The 21,721-nt window shown below is 39.1% G+C and overlaps 1 protein-coding gene across 5 annotated transcripts in view; it reads right to left on the bottom strand.

Moving 5' to 3' along the window:
• PACRG (parkin coregulated) overlaps positions 1 to 21,721 on the bottom strand; it is a 590,797-nt gene that overhangs the window by 257,538 nt on the left and 311,538 nt on the right. For all 5 annotated transcript variants that reach the window (XR_008503040.2, XM_054490453.2, XM_054490457.2 and 2 more), the window contains exon 3: positions 2,606 to 2,777. Coding sequence is in view for 4 of the 5 variants with exons in the window: in XM_054490453.2 (XP_054346428.1) it covers positions 2,606 to 2,777 (172 nt within the window). In the remaining variant the exon portion in view is untranslated. The remainder of the gene's footprint in view (positions 1 to 2,605; positions 2,778 to 21,721) is intronic.

Raw genomic sequence — 21,721 nt, 5'->3', positions numbered from 1 at the left:
GCAGCTAATCCTAGCTCACTGCCTCACAGTGAGTTTATACATTTTGTTTTGTTTTCATAGATATTAGTTCGAATTAAAAAAAAACAAAAACAACTTCTAGTCTGCTTGCTGGTAACGGTGAGGTTAATTTTTGCCCCTGGATAGAGTCAAAATTATACTGGGTATGGTGTGAAAATAAAATACACAGAGATGTTATACGTTATGTCAATTATGTACATCAGCCCTTTTCTAGATCCTGTTAGCCTCCTTCCAGAATTCCTCCTGAAAGATTTTCTTTATGCACATAATATTTTTCACACTGTGCTGGAACTGTGCATGACCTTACATAAGTAATCAGCATTTCTTCCTGAGAAAAGTCTGGCTTTTAGTGACATAAACAGATTGAGAAGGAAGGAGCAGTTAGACTCAGGATCAGTATTGAATAGCAGAAGTGCTGAAAGCCACGCAATGGCATCAACCAAGATAAATTGGCATTGCTTCCGGAACCCTAAATCATCAAATTCATATCTAGTTAATTTTCCCTGACAAACCATGTTTACTGAGTTCCTGATAACATTTTCACTCATCAGCAGATGACCTCTAGCATGTGTGTACTGTAAATTTAGTCACATCACTCCTCTCTTTACTCATTTATGTATCTTCAAAATACAGATCAAACAAAACTGAAAATCATTTTACCTTGGCCTGCAAAACTCCAGTGTGGTATGCTTTAATTGCAGACAACATAATCAAAATATTACTGAGCAATTCCTTTTCTGTCTGTCAGTGTCTTCCAGTGGGCTCTGAGGGAGAGACCCCTGAGAAGGCAGTGATCCCAACATGAAGCATTGATTTAAAAAAAAAAAAAAAGAATATATGTCCGAATATTGCTGCTATTCTGCCAGAGGCAAAGAACAGATATTTCCTGCAGAGAATATTCTGGGCCTTTCTTGTTTATCAGAGAAAGCTACATATCATCCTTTAGAAATGTGGCAGTTCAAGTAGAATTTAATGTATTCAAAAATGTGACCCATCTGAGAGAAGAAATTACTTTTGGAAAAGGTTTTAATGTGGCTCAGGACTCTACACCCTCCCTGACAGCCTTTAAGGAGCCTGCCTTCCTGCAGCTGTGGATGAGGGAAGCAAGCTGCTATTTAATAAGCCCCTTTTCAGAGTCTCTTTTCTCTCCATGTTACTTTCACGTCAGGTAGCACCGTCCTTTGGTTTGGTTTCACTCTGTCTGTCTTGGTGGAAATGTGGTGTGGTCAGTTACAGATCTCTACGGAGACCTCAAAGATCTGAGGGAGAGTTTCAGAGTTGATTTGATGCAAGCAATAAGAGCAGAACTGTGGAAATCTAGCATTTTGATCATGATACATTCGAATGAATGGATAAATTCGAATGAATGAATAAAAATGGTGACCATGGATAAGACTCTGGGAGATGACCCTATGTTGAGCTAGTTTGTTCTTATTCTGATGAAACCACATGGCAAGAGCTCACCTGAGCCAGTGAGGGTGGGGTTCCCCAACCTAGAAGACTAGCTAAGCATCCTATCAATCATTTTGGGAAGCTGTCCATCCTGGAGTGGAAGATGAGGCGGAACTTGGGGCGGGGGGAGCAGGGGCCACCTCACCCCTCGAAGCCATGGGCAGTTGGGCCTGGATCCAGGGGGTGAAAGTGCCTGGAGCAGCTCTGGCTGAGAAAAAGGTAGGGTCTCCCTCATCTGCAGAATGAGTGTTCAGAGGAGGCACCGATCATCTGCTTTTAATTAGTAGTAGCAGTAGCAGCAGTAGCAATGCAGGACAGGTGGGCAATTCTGGGGTTGGGGAGGGGGTGTGCTGGTGAGGGTGAGAGGGGCCAGGCCTGCCACCTTGACTTGAGGAGAGGCCATCCTCTTCCTGAGCCTGTACCGGTGGATGCCAGGCATGCCCATCAGGGTGGCTCAACTGGCAGCAAGGTAAGAATGGCCAGAGAGTGTTCTGGAACCCCAGAAGGCTGTCTCATGGGACAACCTCAGGTTCTTAGACAACTAGTCCAAGGGGCCGTGCAATGATGTGAGCAAGGTGCATGCAGAAAGGAAGGACAATCTCATTTCACAGACAGACAAAGCCAATCACAGGGCTACCGCAGAGTCACCCAGCTTACCTATTGTAGATTAAAAGTTTCAGGTATTTAAAAACATTCTTCTTTTCACCTATGCCGCTGGGCTTCCCTTCCTTAAAATTATGAATCCTACTACCTCAAATATACTCAACACAACTGTGTTTATAATTTAAAAATTAGAGATGCCACTTACAAAAAAAGACTTGGAAGTTAGCAGCAGCAGGTAAAGACCTCTGGATGCATAAGTTAATGTTAATGCTTATGTCATTACTATGAGGCATTTTAAATTAGCACAAACCCCATGGAATTTGGCTTATTTATGTGGCTAAGCCATAGTGAAATACTGATGATGGGATATATTTTTGGAGATTTGGGTAGTCTGGCCTCCTAAGTCAATTTATGAAAATTCCTGCAAAACCTGAGGATCACCTCAGTCTGTTATGTTTTATTGCTTAATTAGCAAGTTGTCAAAAAGCAACAACGTATAAACTCAGTGATGCTTTTTTACCTGTTCACTTACTTTTTATGGGGATAATGAGCTGTGGAAGGACAGGTAGGATCTTGTTCCCACCATGTTCCAGCATGTCGTGGATTCCTTGCCGAGCAAAAAACTCATAGGGAAATGTCATTTCACAAAGCCCATCAAAAAACAGAGGCAGATAATGATGGTAATCCAGCTTCTCAATTTCTACCTGAAAGTAAAGAGAGAAGAAACGCCATGTGAAAACAGCATTCGGGCAAAGCATGGCAGACGAGCTATGCAGCTGTCACCCACTCCAGAGGGGCACGCTCTTTAGAACTTCAGGAAGACTTTCTTAACCAATCCACCTAACGACCTGAAGTATGTCATCGTGTCCTGAATCAATGAGCAATGAGGTTAAAGTCATGGACCTTTAGATCTTAACAGTTAAATCTCCAATCCACATACAATGCACATTGAGAGGAATATTAATAATTTGCTGTCTTTTTGTTAATTTGTTACCATTTGGCTCAAGTATGATATTGAATAGGATTCAAGAAACCTCTAGAATGTTTGCTGAAAAGATCCACGTAAAAATAAAATGAAAGAAATAAAAACAGCTGAAAAAGATTGGTGCCCAAGGTTCTAAGAAGAAAGCTACAGAAGTGCACGTGCATACGTTCCTGGGAGGCATGCCTTCTTTGGGGCAAACAGGAGAGTGAGAGGTCCAGCTTGATTCCTGGCTTGTTCACTGGGGCCTGGATGACAAGTAGAACATTCAGGCCATCAAGCAAAAATGGAGAAGACAAAGAGTGGGCTGAACCTGGGACCACTGACACCTCAAAGTAAAAATGTCCCAACCTCCCTTCACCTGCTTCTTTTGGGAGCAGAGACAAATCTCTTTCCCACATCTCCATCCGTCACCTTCAGTGTCCCTCCATGTCCCCCTGTCCAGACCTTGGCAGTAGCATCCAGCAGCACCAGGGAATGGGAACTAAAACTCTGGGGTTGAGAAAAGAGATTGTGAGTTGGGAATCATCTACCTGTGGAAGATGTGGTCTTGCTCGAGCCCTCCACTGTCCAGGGTACCTGTGGCCTGAGCTACTGCCAGCAAGGTGGCAGAGCTAAAGGTGAGAGTGTACATGGAAAGGAGCCCACAGACTCAGACTGTAGGTATAGTACATCTACACAGAGCAAGGGATGGGGCCTTCCCAGCAAGAGGTGATAATTTCCTTGGTTTTCAAATCCTTATGAATGCACCCAGCTTCTAGTTACCACCTTCTAATCAAGTGAGGAGCCCGTCAAGACTTTTGAGAAACTCCCTTTTACATTAGTAGGAGATTAACAAATTTTTATTGATAAATTACATATATACATATTCCCTATATAGAGACAAATTATACGTATATTTATTCCCTATATATATTCCATGCATTATATATATATTAATATATATTTATGGGATAAAAAGTGATATTCTGATTTTGTAACCAAAAATTGTAATACCACTTAGCGGGAGATTTTTGTACCTCCCAGCTCTCTCTCAGCATTCTGGAGTTTCACGCCACATGCCTGCCTACCCCTGGATGTGAGTAACTGGTAACGAACCCATCATCTTCCTGAGTGTTTACTGTGGGTCGGGGTGAATCAAATTTCCTACAGTTCCCCAAGCAGCAAGCCTGTCTACAGTCTGCTCACAGACTTCCCATTCACAATGCATGTTCAGGTAGGAGCTGGGGATGTAGAGGGAGTCCAGCCAATCAAGGAAGTAAGCAGGTAAGAGGCGACGTCCAGATCCTCTGTTGGAACTGGAGCATAGAAAACAAATCCCTAATGTAGGTTTATACAGACATCAGTTTTACTTTATTTTCCTTTTATATTTATAAAATTTATGTTATTCAGCATACATTTATGGAATATATATTTTCTCAGAGATTTATGTGCATTTGGAAATGTTTTAAAACATTATTTTGTACAATTTGAAATATTTTTTCTTAGGTCCTAAAGGCCCAATGTGTTTATGGATAATTTTACATTGTATACTAATTTCATAATAAAAATGTCATCTATACTATATTTTAAAAACATTTTTGGTAAGCTTTGCTAATTCTTTTAGCTTATTGTCACACTTTTATAAGTGCTTCTTGTAAGTACAAAATTAAATTTTGTATTTTACTATGGCCTAAGATGTTGTATTTTAATACATTAAGTCATTTACATTTATGGTCTCATTTAACTTCTGTCATTTTATTTTTTTGGTCTCCGGTTGTTGTTTTTATTTACTTTTTTCTTTGTATCTTGTAGTTTTGTTATGTACACTATGTTCTATTTACTTTTTTGTAATGACTTTAAAGCTAAGACATCCTGTTCAAACATTTTATTGCAGCTACCTTAAACATTTCCAAACTTAAATTTATCTTAGTGAGAGATAAATAAAGTTAAAAGTCTTCTACTAAGACTGTTGACATGTCTATTTTTCCTTGGAATTCTATTTTTTCTTTAGATGTTTTGGGGCAACAATACTAATATCAACAACAGCAACAATAATAATACCAATGTTTGTGATGCCAGACACTGTTGTGAACACTGTGCTAGTTCATTTGATCCTCAAGCAACTGGAAGAAGTAAGCATTATTAATATCCTAATTTTCAATATGAGGAAATTGAAACAGAGATTTAATAACTTGCCTAAGGTCTGCAGCTAGTCAGTGCTGGAGTTAGGTTTCAAGCCCAAGCAGTCTGGTTATATGACATGGCACTGCCTCTCAGGCCTTGTTGTTTGGCACATTGAGGTTCAGCACTATTATAACCTCCTGGTGAATTGTTCAATTTACCCTTATGTCCTTATCCTCTTTATCATTATTGATGCAGTTTGTCTGAGTCTAATGTAATATTATTATTGCTATAACTGGTTTATTTATCACATCTTTTCTATCCTTTTCGCTTTCTTTGTTCCTCTGACATTAGATTTTAAGTGTCTCTCTGAAGTAACTTACAGATTTGTTTTTCCCACTTTTATTTTATAATGTGCCCTCAAACAACAAATACTGAGTACCTGCATAATTCCTATTCTCAAAATTTTGAAAAACAAAAGTTATTAGAAAAGAGAAAAAAAGAGCAATTGAAAGACAAAAGTCAAATGAAAGATTGAGCGAGTGAGAGAGATTGAGAAAGAAAAAAAATTATCTCTACATCTTCATATCCTCCAATATCACTGACCACAGCAGTTCTTTCCTACAAAAAATTATCTTCTCTTTAGTTCTTTTTTTAACTTTTTTTTTTTTTTTTTGAGATGGAGTTTTGCTCTTGTTGCCCAAGCTGGAGTGCAATGGTGCGATCTTGGCTCACTGCAACCTCTGCCTCCCGGGTTCGAGTAATTCTCTGGCTTCAACCTCCCGAGTAGCTGGGATTACAGGCATGCGCCACCACACCCAGTTAATTTCGTATTTTTTTGAGTAGAGATTTTTTTTTATTAGAGATCACCTGGCCTTAGGTGATCTACCCACCTCGGCCTCCCAAAGTGATGGGATTACAGGCATGAGGCACCACAGCCAGCTTTCATTAGTTCTTTTTATGACCTGTTTGTACATTATTTGCAAATATCTGTTATCATTGCAAATATGTTGCCTTACTATTAGAACAACAGGTGGGGATCCACCACCTCATCTCACTGCCACCAGAGACACAGATATGGCTTTTGTTTGACTGACTCTGGAACTGTGTGAGGAGCTGCTGGGTTCTACGGTGCCCAATAGGCAGCTCTCACCTGATGGACAAAGAGCTGCAGGGCTTGTGGATGGCAGTTCCAAGGTGAATGTACATAATCCTGCTTGGAAGGCTGCCACTCTGATTGATGAAGAGTCAAGAAAATTCTTTTTCTTTTGAACTGTTTATAGTTTAGAGGTTGGGTAAAGTATAATTTTGTGAACAAAATTTACCTTTCTCTCTACCTGAGTTACCCTAAATTTGGAAACCATTTATGAGTATTTTTATCTGATAGCAATATATTTATTTGCATAAGTTCAGTAAGAATCTGTTTTCTTTTCTAACAGAGCATAATTGGAGAGACTGGTTATTTTACCAAGGCATTGACTGGAATGGCATATTTTCAGAATTGACCAGACTGAGGAATGGAGGTTGACTTTATAAAGTCTTTCTAGGAAAGACTGACCTAGTAACTTGTCTAAATGGTTCTCTTGCAAGGTTTCTGACCCATGGTAAATAAAGAATGTCATTTACTAACAGGCCTGGGAATCTTAAGTATTTTGGGACCTCAAGAAGAGAAGAATTTGTATAGGTATTACAAGCACAGTCTAATGGTGAATCCTTGGCTTGGCTCCTAGCCTTGGGGCTTTTAAAAAGCAGAATCCACAACTTCTCATAAAAGTTCCAGCAAAGACAACTTAAAAAGAGCCTACCAGTCTGGACAATATATTGAGACCCTGTCTCTACAAAAAATAAAAAATTAGCCAGAGTGGTGTCACACACCTGTGGTCCCAGCTACTTGGGGAGGCTGAGATGGGAGGATTGCTTGAGCTCAGGAGGTCCAGGCTGCAGTGAGCCAAGATTGTGCAAAAAATCTCAGGCTAGAGCCTGGGTGACAGAGTGAGACTGTCTGGAAAAAAAATAAATAAGCAGATCAGGCTAATCACTATTCTTGCCATATTTTATGGAAATAACCAGGCCAAGTATAATGAGACCACAATTTATTTTGAAAATAAATTGGTCCTATTATGATTTATCCTTGGCAGAAACGGGGAAACCAGAGACCAAAAAATTTGGATACTAGCCCTCACCATTGTTTTTGAGTTTTTATTATTTACCTACAATTTGGGCTAAATCCTGAATTATTTGCTGTCTGCAAGTCTAAAGAGGAACCAGGTTTTAATTTTCTTCATGATACTTTTAGTTGGCTCTTTAATGGAATAGGTACTTTTTTGTTGTTGTTCTGGGATACAAATTCTCTTTTGACTGTAATCTTTGAGTGCAAATTATTAATGTTATATATCTCATGCTGTTTTACTCCTAAGAAAACCGAGGTCATTGTATTCTGAAGACTAGAGGTGCTTCAACAGCCTGTGAACCTCCCTCATTAGGAATCCCACTGGGCCTGATCTATTTTCCATTGCCAAAGCACTGCTGCTAAAGTTTGACAATATCAAGCACTCTCTCTAAGGCTCAGGGATGATCATGGAAGAGGAGGGCGTGGGAGATTGTAAAGCCGCATTAGAGGGGTGGAGCGTGGAAGCCAAAGCAACTCCATCCTTGGTGCTAATCTGCCATGTTGGCTTCTGATTAACCTCAGTTCGGGGAATGCTTCTGAGATTTTCAGTTTATCTATTCCTCCTCGTGTAAGAGCACCAACTTACCATAAATCCCACCATGAGGGCAAATTCCTGGCCATTCCTTCTGAAGTGTGTGTACCCCTCCCCGACAGCACATAAGTCCTGTGTCCAGGGGGTAATGGTTCAGGATCCACCATCTCATCTCTTCACTGCCAGGGACACAGACATGGCTTCTGTTTATAAGTCCCTATTAAAAGTTTCTTTTCTAAGCAACTAGATTTGTATGTCTCTTTCTTTAGTCTCTCAGCTTCCTCCAACTTAGGAGTAGGTTGACACAGACCTGCCCACAATGAAACAATGGCTGAATAATGTTCTATTGAATGCACTTAACACATTTTGTTTCTCCATTAATTCGTTGATGGACATTTGGGTTGCTTCTGCCATTTGGTTATTGTGAATAATGCTGCTATGAATATTACTGGACAAGTTTTTGTTTGAACGCCTGGTTTCAATGCCTTTGAATATATACCTAGGAGTTCAAATGCTGTGTTGTATGGGAGTTGCACATTTAGTTTTAGAAGAAACTGCCAAACTGCTTTCCAGAATAGCTGTACCATTTTATATTCCCATCAGCCATGTATGAGGGCTCTAATCACTCCACATTCTCGCTAACACTTGTTATTTTCTGTAGTTTTGATTGTGGCCATGCTAATGTGTGTGAAATGGTATTTCCTGTGGTTTAGATTTTCATTTTCCTAACAAGTAGGACGTGGAGCACCTGATACATGACACAACATGAATGAACATTGAAAACATTTTCCTAAGCGAAGGAGGCCAGTCACAAAAGACCACATACTGTACGATTCCATTTCTATGAGATATTCAGAATAGACAAATCCAAGAGACAGAAACTGGCTGCTTCAGAGCTGGGGGAAAGGATACTGGGAAGTGGCTGCTTATTGGGTATGGGGTTTCCATGTGGGGTGATGAAAAAGTTCTGGAACTAGATGGTGGCCATGGTCACACAGTAGGAGTGTACTTAATGCCACGGAAGTGTACACTTAAAAATGGTAAAAATGGTAAGTTTTATGTGTATTTTACAATGATAAAAATGCCAAAGAAAAAATAAAACAATAAAAAACAAACAACAAAATAATAGAATAACAATTTGCCATTATATTTTGAGACACAAACTTTTTTAACATGGTAGATACAGTCCTACTTGCTACAGGATGATTTTTTGTATGTAAATTCCTTTTACATATCTTCCAGGGTTCCTTTTTATTATAATAATTTTGTTTTCAGTTGATGAATTTGGCCTAGGCTTTGGTAATCCCTCTTATATTACTCTGTTTATCCTCAGACGCTTGTTTGCACGTGTGTGTGCACGTGTGTATATATGAGTGCATGTGTGTATATGTGTGCATGTGTGCGTGTGTGTGTGCACGCCTGGATATGTGTGTATGTGTGTCTCTTAATAATATATCTGACTTCTCTTTAAGTACTTTTCTGAGAAGCCACTGCTCCATTTCCACACTGTCCCCAGTCCCCGCTCCATTTCCACACTGTCCCCAGTCCCCGCTCCATTTCCACACTGTCCCCAGTCCCCGCTCCATTTCCACACTGTCCCCAGTCCCCGCTCCATTTCCATGCTGTCCCCAGTCCCTGCTCCATTTCTACAGTATTCTTCATAGTAAAATTTTTCAAGAGAATTCTTTATCATCACTGTCCTTGCTTCCTCATTCCCATTCCCTCTTTAACCCACTCCCCTACCATTTCACTGAAGTTGCTTTTATCAAGGTCACCAGTGACTTTCTTTGTGTCTAATTCTTGAATCCCCTTTCTGTTCTCCTCAGCACAGCACAGTTGACCTGGTGAAGTTGTACCCCCAACACTGGAAGGTCACCCTAATTCCCTCCCTCCAATCCCTGGCCTGGCCTGACCTCGCTGGTTCTGAGACAGCCGCGGGGGATGCGGTCCTTGGAGAAGCTCCACCCTCCCATCTGGCCTGTCCACTGGGAGGAGCCACACAAGCTCACACCATTTGCCGCAGGGAGTAGCCTGGCCCCTCCTCTTCCTGTGTGGAAACTGGGATGCGAATGGCCGGTGGGAAGCGTCCAACGGGGATGCAGATGGCCGGTGGGAAGCACCCTAGCAGGGACTGTGGCTTAGCGAGAGTCCCTGTTTCCCCCTTTTCTTCCTTTTTCACCCAACAAAGCCCTGTCTTATTCAAATTCAAATTGTCTGTGAGCATGAATTTTCGTGGCCATGGGACAAAAACCCTTGTCTTCAGCTGAACTAAGGAAAAGTCCCGCAGCAGTTCCTCCTTAGGGACTCTTCGAATGCACCGTCTTAGCCTAGGCTGCAATAACAATATACCATGGACAAGGTGGCTTGAAAAACAGACATGTATTTTCCCACAGTTCTGGAGGCTGGAAGTTGGAGATCAGGGTGTCAGCACAGTCGAGTTCTGTGGAGGGAGAGATCGCTTCCTGGCTTGTAGACAGTCACCTTCTCAAAATGTCCTCACAGGGCCTTTCCTCTGTGTGCATGCGGAGAGATGGCTGGTCTGTCTTTCTCTTCTTATAAAGACAATAGTCCTATTGGGTTAAGGCCCCATCATTATGATCTCACTTAACGTTTATTATCTCCATACAGGCCCATCTCCAAATACGGTCACACTGGGATTTACCCTTCAACATAATGAACTGGAGGGGAGCGGTGGGGCACGATTCAGTCCATTGCACACCGTTCTCCTCTCCAGACCTCTCACTGGCAAGTCCTTTCATCTCAATTTCAGTTCTGTGAGGCCGTCCTACTATTGTCTATCACGCTGTTTGATTTTTTTGTAGCCTCATCATTTATTCATTACAGTTTCTTAAGTTCTTTTTTTTAGGGAACTTGTCATTGCCTAGAAGAGTGCTGGGCACACAATAGGTAGGTATTCAGTAGGCATGCATTGAATTTTAATTCTGACCTTTTGAATCTGCCCTGTGTTAACTTCCTTGAGAGGGCTGCCCTGCTAAGGAATAATGACCAGATGATGAGTGGCTGTGCCTAGGCTAGAGGGAGGGCAGCTGCACCGAGGATTGGCTGTTAAACATTGACTCTGTAGGTGAAGGAGTATGTAAGTTTCTATAAATTTATGTATTCTACAACTTTATGTATTCTGTAAATAAAATACTATTTTTCACTTATTAGCATTGCAGTGATTATTTACATTTCAGGAATTTTATGACTATTATAATAGACAAGATAGGCTTCCGGATGCTTGTGTTTTCCCTCATTTCACTAGAAATCAGTTAGGGTTTAATTGGCTATTCTGAGTTTTTGTAGTTTTAAAATTGATATCTAATAGTTGTACATTTAAAAAATTCCCTTTACTTTTAAAACTTTGGCAACAGTTCTGTTTTTTACAATATCATCAAATGCAAACATATTAAAATCTGTCCGTATAAATAACAATAAGAGGTCCTTATTTTAAAAAAGATATTGAGAATAATTTAAGATTAAAGCCAAAATTTGAAGGAAAGACAAATGAGGAAATCCCTTATCTATATGTATGTGTGTGTTTGTCACACTGTGACTGCTATTCCTAAGAGTTCTTCTCAATTGCTGGCTCCTTTTGTTAATTTAGATTCACAATTAGTCATTTTTAAGGTTTATGTGACAACAAACCTTATTTCAGTTAAGGAATTTCAGTAAATTTTTCATTCTTAGGATAACTAGTTTATTTACCATAAAATAGTAGTTTTCAAATTTAGGAATCTTTCTTTAAAGTTTAAGAAATCCAAAATTAAAAGAAAATTTCTTGCAGAGGGACACAGAACAAGGAATGTTTTAGACATATCAGTTAAAATTATATGTTAATACCTGGATTAATGACTACATTGATTGATATTAGCTCCAGAAACATGAAGCGTTTTTACTCATAAACTATATCTTTAAAATTCATGTTTTATAACTTTTTAAAGATCACATAGTACCTACTATGTGACCTTTAAATCTTACAATGACCTTTGGTGAGCAGCAACAAAATTCTGACTTGACCTAGCCTGTCAAATATTTATCCCCATAACAAATGTGTACGGCAGTAATACTAGACTGAAACATCAGAAACACAGTGAGGTTGTAGTAGTCCGTTTTCACACTACTATAAAGAAACATCTGAGGCTGGGTAATTTATAAATGAAAGAGGTTTAATTGACTCACATTTCTGCATGGCTGGGGAGGCCTCAGGAAACTTATAATCATGGTGGAAGGCCAAGGAGAATTCACTCACTATCAGAAGAACAGCATGGGGGAAACCACTCCAATGATCCAATCACTTCCCAGCAGGTTCCTCCCTCGACATGTGGGGTTTACAATTCGAGATGAGATTTGGGTGGGGGCACCAAGCCAAACCATATCAGAGGTTAATGACTTTCATGAAAAAAACTCAAATCAGAGACTTACTCTTATGCTTTCCATATCCTTGCTTCTATTAGCAATTAAAATTTCATCGAAAATATCTGTTCTTATGACTGCTGTTATAATTACCAAGGATCTTGCTCAGAAACACAAATTAATCTGAAAAAGTATAATTATCTATTAATATATTATGACCTCCTTTGGACTTATTGTGACGTTTCTAAAATAAAGACTTAACAGTGTTTCTCAACCCTTGAGGCAGCTATTGAGTTATTGCAAGAGGTCTTACAAATTAGATAGGCACTAATCACTGTCTACAGAAAATATATATATTTTATAAGTAGATGTACTATTATTTTTCAAATATGTGTGAAAGCAGTTGTGATGAATAACTAAAAATAATTTCTCACCTTATATTTTTCAATGGTACTGAATATACAACTAAAATCATGTGATATGGCACATGAGATTCTTAATGCTAAAATTAAGACTTTTTAACATGAAAAATGCTCTTAAGGGCAGAAATGAAGCAAATTTCAGGCAAGATGGCAGACAAGACTGAAATGGATCCATCAACTGCTACAGACTTAAAAAACAAAATATGCCCAATGCAAAGCTGAGCTCAGGAAATCCTCAGATGCTAGAGATAAAAACGAAATCCAGTTGCAGAAGTGAGTTCCAGGTGATGCCAGGAGTATCAGATTAGGAAGTATCAGATTAGGTCACAAAACTAGGAATAAGGTTTTAATGTCTTCAGAAAAACAGAGCATTTTGTGAGAGAAGGGAACTAACCCGAGACTCGCGCATACAACCAGGACACATGAAGGGCTGCTTCACATGTGAAAAAGAAACTGGAAAAATCTCTTCAAATCCATTTGTGGAAACAGAAAGAGAGCCCGGTGTTTGACAAAGCTCTCAGTGGGACAAACCTCCTCTGAGAAATGGAAACCTAGGAAATCAAAAGCCCAGAAATTAAGGGAAAGCATTAGTCTCAGATAATGAAAAGGAAACCCTTGGGGCCCAGGCAAAAGCAAATGTGAAAACGTGAACACTTGCATAATCTCGTACATGGGACTCACAGAAAACGCAACCCTTAATATAGATGAGCTCACAATGAAAAATTATCCACCACTGTGGCAATGCAGTCATCAAAAAGAAGACTCAACAGACCAATGAGCATGAACATGAGCTCTGGAGGTAACAACTGGAAACAGAAGAATAAAATCTCAAGATAAATAATTTAAAAATACTTAACATGGAAAAATATTTCACTTAAAAAATGTAACTTTTAGAAAAAATATAGTATCATTAACTTAAAAATTCGGTAGCTAGGTTGAACAATAAATTCACCACAAATGAAAAGAGAATTAGAGATCTGGATCACGGAGCTGGAAGATGAATGCAGAGGCAGCACAGGGAGGTAAAGCAATGGAAAAAGATCGCAGGGAGTCCCAAGACCCGGGATGCTCCTTCGAGTCACTCACAGGAGCTCCAGAGGAAAGGACAGATCATGGGGAAAGGCAATATTTGAAGCAATAATGACTGGGAATTTTTCATAATTAAGAAAGATGTAAATATTCAGAGGGAAAATGCAGATCTAGACACTTTTCAGAAACACTATGAAACTCCAAAGTCAAGGAAAAGATTAAAAGCAACTAGAAACAAAAGACAGTTTACAATAAAAGATCCAAATTAGATGGAAATTACATTTCTCATTAATAAAATAGAGGTCAGAGAAAAGGGTAAAAAATGTTCAACATGCTCAAAGAACAAAAATTATTCATCTACAATACAACTTAGTAAAATCATCCTTCAAAAATAAAGAGAAATCAAATGTATTTGATTAAGACTGACGGGTATTTTTTTAACCCCTGGATCATCAACTTTACTAAAGGATAAAATTTATTAAAAAGTAAGTTGAACACAGGACAAAAAGATGAGATGAAAGAGCTAATAGTAGATAAATTGTTGAATGAATTAAGACTAAATAAGCAGTGACTATTACGAGTTTTTTTAAATCATCAATATGGCGGATTTACAAAGCGGGGCTAAGATACTAGAAAGGAATAGCAAGGAAGATGAGACGAAGGTAATCTGGGTCAAAGGTAATATCTCTGCCTTGAAAGAGATGAGGATAAAGTTATTGATACCCTTTAGACTTATCAAATAATTAAGCATATTAAAGTTTAAGAATACCTATTCTGAAAAACAAAATGAACTTCCAAGAGAATAGAGAAGAGGGAATGAAAAAAACTGTATCAGCTTTATCTTGAAGGCTGGTTAGACATCCTCCTGTTCCCAGGAAAAAATATGGAGAGAAAAACTTACATAGAATAGATCCAAATAGGTAAGTAATAATAAAAAGTGTTTGTGAATTAAATTCTTATTATAAGAGATTATCATAAAAGGGAAAATGTCCTTCAGTTCTGAATTAGTTTATAAGGTGAACACTCAAAATATAATGACAATGAGAGGTGGAAAATAAAGATGAAGTTAAAAAAAAAAGTATCTTGTAGGATAAATTCCTGGAAGAGGAACTGTTTTATCAATGGGTATACATATTGGTCATTTTGATACATATTGCCAAGTCGTGCTTCACAGAAGATGGTACCAAATTACATTTCTATAAAAAATAAATGACTACCTGTTTTTCTAATGTCTGTCCAAAGAGAATGCTATCAAAGTTTGATTTTTAACAATATTATAGTTAAAAATGGTATTTCAGGGTTGTTTTATTTCTCTTACTGTGAGAATAATTACCTTTTAAAGCTATTTTTGAAAGTCATTTGTATATCCTTTTCCGAGAATTGTATTTTCATATCTTTTGCCATTTTTTCTCTACTGAGGCATTGGCCTATTTTAAGAGTTCTTTTATATTAGGGAAATTAGTCTTGAGTGTGACAGGAGTTTCAATTTTTTCTTTTGCCATGACAATTTTAAAATGTTTTTGAATTCATTAATGTTTCATAGATGCTGATTTTTCAGTCGTCATTAGAAATATTTCCCCCATTTTGTAGCATAAAGAATAGAAACAATCAGAAAGGAACATTCATAATGGTTTATTCTCATACTTTTATGATTTATTTTCTTTACATTTAAATCATTAGTCTATTTGTAACTTTTCCTGGTGTAAAATGTAAGGTAAGTTTCCAACTGTGGATTTTTTTTAGGTCATATCCAGTTGTCCTATTGTACTTATTGACTAGTTCTCCAGTGATTGGAGATTTCACCTTATTATAAATTTCTATTTCTTGACTTTCTATTCTGTTTCACTGGCCTGTCTTCCTTATTTGTGAACAGTACCATTTTGATCTGATTATCATGACTGTTTAAATGATTTTAATATTTGGTAGGCTGGTCCCTTTACATTACTCTTCTAGGTTTATTATTATTATTACCATAATTTGTTTACTTTTTCATATAAAGTTCAGACATAAATTTTACATGTAAGTTTGACTCAATGGACCTACATAGAACCTTGCATTCAACAATTAGATAAAACACATTCTTTGCAAGCATATAAGGACTATTTTGGAAAACTGAATAAGCACTAAGCCACAAAGCAAGTCTTAAGAAATTCCAAAATATCTATGTCATATATGTCACGTTTTCTGCAGAAAGTTAAATAAAATGACAAATCATTAACTAAAAGATAGCCAAACTTTTAATAACCCCATATATTTGGAAATGTAAGAACACTTTAAAATCACTCAGCGATCAAAGAGAAAACCATTATAGAAAGAACAACACATTAAGAATTGAATCCCAATGAAATTACTTAACCTCCAAATAGTAGAAAAGTTCCCCTTTGTACTGACTCTTTTTAAGAATAGAAAAGAGGAAAAGCTACCCAGCTGACTGTCTGAGGCCAACATAACCTTAATACGAAAACCACAGAGTTCAGTCTCACTGAGGCCAACATAACCTTAATACTGAAACCACAGAGTTCAATCTCACTGAAATCCAAACAAATAGGCACATTGAATGATGGCCAAATAGGCCGTATCACAGAAATGCCAGAATTTTTTAACACCATGTTTACATTTTTAGATTAAAGGAAGACAAATAAGATAATTTTAATAGATACAGATAAAACTTCTGATAAAATTTCTTCACTAAAAAATAAAGACACTTAGCAGAAACCTGTAGCAGATCCCATACTTCGTGGTGAACTTTAGGATTATTCTCATTTTTGTTAGAAAGGAGATGAGAAGACAGTTATTATTTTTATTCAGCCCTACGCTGGAGGTTCTAGCTAATGTGGTAAGACAAGAAAAGTACATGCAAAGATTGGAAAGGAAAAAACAAAACTGTTCATATTTGAGGATGACATGGCTGTCTACATAGCACACCCTGAGAGTCTATAGACATGCTCAGTTAATAAAAGCTCTGTAAAAAAATTGTTGCATAAAAAAATCAATGCACTAAAAATAATAGCATTTCCACACACGATTAAAAACTACTTTGAAAATATTTTTTAAAAGTTCACAATAGCAAGAGATGAAGTAAAACAAACACTTTAAGGTAATAAAATTAACAATCAATATGTAAGACCTTATGGAGACAATTACAAAAGATCATTGACAAATATAAAGAGAAGACAGAAATAATCTTTTATGAATAAATGCATATATTGATTTTGCTTATGGTTGGGTAGACCGAAATTTAGATGGGTGATGATTCTGCCCAAATTAATCATCATCTCTCTGGCTGGCTGTTTTACTACAAATGCTGATGGCTCTGTCTAGCTGGAAGATATTAATTACTGAGTAACAAATCTGGATTTGAGAATGGAGAATCAAATTATTTTATGGAATAACCTTATTTTAAGTTTCTGTCAAAAAGGCTAAAAGACAGCTAAAGGTCAGTTGTAAGCAGATCTCAAATTTATGCACACTTAACCTTTATTATCCAGGAATTGTATGTTCCCGTTGGTAACAGTCAAAGAATGATAATTTCAAGTGTAATAAATAAGAAAGAAATAATCCCTTGTTTCATAGCTTCGAACATTCCCACTCAATCTCTTGTCATAAAGTTAAAGGAATTTCCTAAAACTCTAAAAACTGCATCTATTTTAACCATATGGAGATAAGAAGGAGTGAAATACATATTGAAATACATTGTCAAAGCTTCTCTTTCCTTGATCACGTATCTGTATAATGCTAAAAATAGTATACTTTGGTCAGAGGTAGAGGGAGAATAACTGTACTTTAGGATAACAGGTGTTCATAAATAATGAAGCAAGAAATATATGACAGGCCTGAAAAGTCTTGGCAGAGTTCTAGAAATTGAGACTGTTAGAAACAGATTATTTGCGGCTTTCACCACTGGTATTAATTGTAAAACATGGCCCTATTTTACAAAAACTCTCCTTGAATAAGATAATGTACTGCAAATTTTAATACACTTGACCAAATAAGTAGAATTAAATAGGTCAGGAAAGGATTATTTCAGGTGTAGTTAATGCCAGGAAGCAATTTTAAGAAGAAATTGTTATGATAGTGGCACTATTGTCTCTTACATCAGCATATAATTTTGCTATGTATATATTTTGCAGAGATTTGTTCCAATTTGTTAAAACTCTTTATACTGAGGATGCTTTATATTTCTTAATCAAATTTCGCTAAAGCAAAAAATATATATACTGAATAGCTACAATAGTTATAGCATTGTGCTGAATGTTAGGGAGAGATGGGGCTAGTTAGTGGGTAGGAAAAAAAAACGAAAGCGTGTTAGAGAAATACAACTTATTTCCTTGGATTCATATTTTAGTATGATCAGCTTGTCGAAAGAATGAATCAATGACACTCTCTCTTTGTGGAGAGCAGCCTGGGTGTGGAATCAGGCACCCCTGGGTTCAAAGCCATCACTGGTACGTGGTGAAATCCATCAGTTTTCAAATGCTGTGACGGGTGGAAATGTAACAGAGCTCCTCTGGGCATTAGTTCATCATTTGCAAAATGATACCTAATTCTTGGGGTTATTATAAGGATGAAATGATACCATTTAGCATGTGCTAAATGATCTTAATTCCCTTTCTATTCTCTGAAGAGGACAATCATACAATCACAAAAAGTTAAGTAAGATTTCAAGTGATTAAGTACCGAATGAAGGGTACATACCAAGGCTACGTGGAAAAAAGCTCTGGTTAAGAGAAAGGAGAGATCATTATGGGCTGGAGTCAGGAAAACATTTCACTGGGATGGGGGGACTTTGATGAGCCCTGTGAGATGAGGAGGGGTGAGCGTTCTGGGCAGAGGATACCCCCTGAGTGATGGCACAGAGGGGAGCACAGGATAGTCAAGATACAGTGGCTCGTTAGGGTTCAGGTGGCCTGAGTTGGAATGAACTGGCAGGTGATATCAGGGAGCCAGGAGGGAGCTCTCTCTGCAGGCTGAGTCTGGATTGGACACTTTAGGCAACAAGGGAAATAGAGATGATTGAATAACCATTTGGTAAGTATAGTCTGAAGTGCAGGCTGACCTGGGAAGATCAACGTACAGGCGTGAATATCTTGGGGTAGAATCATTAGTTTGGGCCGGGCGTGGTGCCTCACGCCTGTAATCCCAGCACTTTGGGAGGCTGAGGCGGGTGGATCATGAGGTCAAGAGATCGAGACCATCCTGGCCAACATGGTGAAACCCCATCTCTACTAAAAATACAAAAAGGCGTGGTAGCGCATGCCTGTAGTCCCAGCTACTCGGGAGGCTGAGGCAGGAGAATCGCTTGAACCTGGGAGGTAGAGGTTGCAGTGACCAGAGATCATGCCACTGTACTCCAGCCTGGGGGACAGAGCAAGACTCCATCTCAAAAAAAAAAAAAAAGCCGGTCGCAGTAGCTCACACCTGTAATCCCAGCACTTTGGGAGGCCGAGGTGGGTGGATCACGAGGTCAGGAGATCAAGACCATCCTGGCCAACATGGTGAAACTTGTCTCTACTAAAAACATAAAAAATTAGCCGGGAGTGGCGGCGGGCGCCTGTAATCCCAGCTACTTGGGAGGCTAAGGCAGGAGAATGGGAGGATGAGGCAGGTAACTCAAATAATAGAAAAAACAAGGGTTTCTTTGCAGTTGTTCATGGCTTACATTCATTGATTCCCTCCTGTTACCCAGGCACTGTTCCTAGCTTTCTCTATTCCTGTGAGGTGGGTGTGGTTGTTGCCCTATCTACAGGTGAGAAGGCAGAAGCCCAGAGGGGCTGGGTGGCTCCCTTGTGCTCCTCTGCTGGCCACAGAGGAGAGAAGACCTGAGCCAGTGCCCTTGCCACCCTCCAGGTACCTCCCCCTTCCTGAGAACCCACAACACACCTTGGCACCTTCCCTACACACACCAAAAGATGGGCAGCAGAGTTGCTGGCATCTCCCCAAAACCTTCACAACGGCTGCTCCCTCCACGCCTACCTCCTTGAGATACTCCAGGCACCAAAATTCCCTCTCCTTTCTTTTCACTTTACCCAGTTAAACAGCTGAATTCTTTCATTCATTGGAGAGGAGCAACCAGATTATCTAATTATAGTTATACTGCAAGATACAAACAGCTTGTAAGCCGAAATGTTCCAAAAGGTATTTTGTTTCTAAAAAGAAATGAAATAAAAACCTTAATAGATAAATCCATGATGACATTTTTAACAATAGGGTCTTCCCAGGGCTCCTCACCTGCTCATGACACCCACTCTCTCCGTGTTGCTTTCCAGGCGAACTCAAAAAGAGCAGGACTCACCGACCTGAGGGTTTGCCAGCACACTTGTAGCCCGCGGGACTAGAGTATTTGTGAGAGAGGAGCGTGGTCTTTGTAAGTGACGATGATAAGTCTGTCTTCATAAGCTAGTTCAAGTTCCTTTGTAAATACTTCCATCACATTTTTTAAGAATTTTTATATTGACACTAAACAACTAGCATCACAACTTGTGTTCCACAGTTTATGGACCTGATTGCATATACTCTATCAGGTTTTTGTAGTTTTAATAATTATCAGCCAGGTGCTATGATCCATGTCTGTAATTCCAACACTTTGGAAGGCCAAGGCAGGAGGATTGCTTGAGCCCAGGAATTAGAAACCAGCCTGGGAAACAGGGAGAACGCTTCTCTACAAAAAAATTTAAAAATCAGACGGGCCTGGTGATATGCACCTGTGATCCTAGCTACTCAGCAGGCTGAGGTGGGAGGATCGCATGAACCCAGGAGCCAAGGCTGTAGTGAACCGTGATCGTGCCACTGCACTCCAGCCTGGGTGACAGAGTGAGACCCTGTCTCAAAAAAAAAAAAAAGTCATCTGTTTCCCATATTATAGGCAAGCTGAACATCCAACCCTTATTTTTAATTAATGCAAAGCTCATCAACACCCTGTTATCTTGCGTGGTTCTCTGAGCTCCCTGACTCCCAGGTCTTCCTCTTCCTGTTGCTCCCTGACTCCCAGGTCTTCCTCTTCCTGTTCTCTAACTGAGGACAGCCCTCAAAGTTTCCCTCAAGGACCTCCTTGCTTTACACGCTCATGCTACCTATGATCTTTATCCAAATAACTCTGCATTGTGCCTCGCCACTTCTGACTCTCTTCCAAAACCCAGAACGTGTATCTTAAATCTTCGGGCACATCCACCTAGAGGCCTCATAATCTGCATCTCAAACTGAACTTATGGCCTGTAATCCTGGCCTCTGCACAAGCTCTCTGATTCCGACAATGTCCATGTCGTTTTACTGTCCCAAATGCTGGAAACCTAGCCGAAACACATATTCCATCGTGTTATTCTCCATGTTCAGTTCATCAGCCAGTTCTGGAAAGTATTCTTCCATTATTTCCTCACATATAACTCCTTCTTCTGTCATTTTCAGCCTGCCTTATAGGTCAACACCACCATTCAGGCCCCTGTGGCTTCATACTTGAACTTCTGCTATAGTCTCGAACTGATGATTTTTTTTTTTTTTTTTAGATGGAGTCTTGCTCTGTCCCCCAGGCTGGAGTGCAGTGGTGCAATCTCGGCTCACTGCAAGCTCCGCCTCCTGGGGTCAAGCAATTCTCCTGCCTCAGCCCCCCAAGTAGTTGACTACAGGCCCACCACCATGCCCACCTAGTTTTTGTATTTTTGGTAAAATTGGGGTTTTGTCATGTTGGCCAGGTTGGTCTCAAACTCCTGACCTCAAAATGATCTGCCCCTGCCAGCATCCCAAAGTGCTGGGTTTACAGGCGTGAGCCACTGTGCCTGGCCCACTATATTCTTTAAATTTTACTTTGTATAGAAAAAAACTCTTTTTGTATGCCAACATTTTCTTTCTTAAACTCTTTTGGTGCTCCTGTCATTTTGTTTAAAGTGATTGAAGAACAGAAGTCATTCGTGAAGGACACGGCACACACAGCCCAGAGAGCTTGCAGGTTGAAACTGGGCATGGAGCAATGTCTGCCAGCCATTCAGGGGACTTCAAAATAGGTCAGAGTACGTTTCCAGAAAATGACACCATCTTTTTGGGTTTGGGTATAATAATAAATC

Source organism: Pongo pygmaeus, chromosome 5 (genome assembly GCF_028885625.2).
Source record: "Pongo pygmaeus isolate AG05252 chromosome 5, NHGRI_mPonPyg2-v2.0_pri, whole genome shotgun sequence".
In the NCBI taxonomy this organism is placed as follows: Eukaryota; Metazoa; Chordata; class Mammalia; order Primates; family Hominidae; genus Pongo; species Pongo pygmaeus.
The sequence above is the reverse complement of the archived record's forward strand: the minus strand, read 5'-3'. Positions and strand labels throughout refer to the sequence as shown.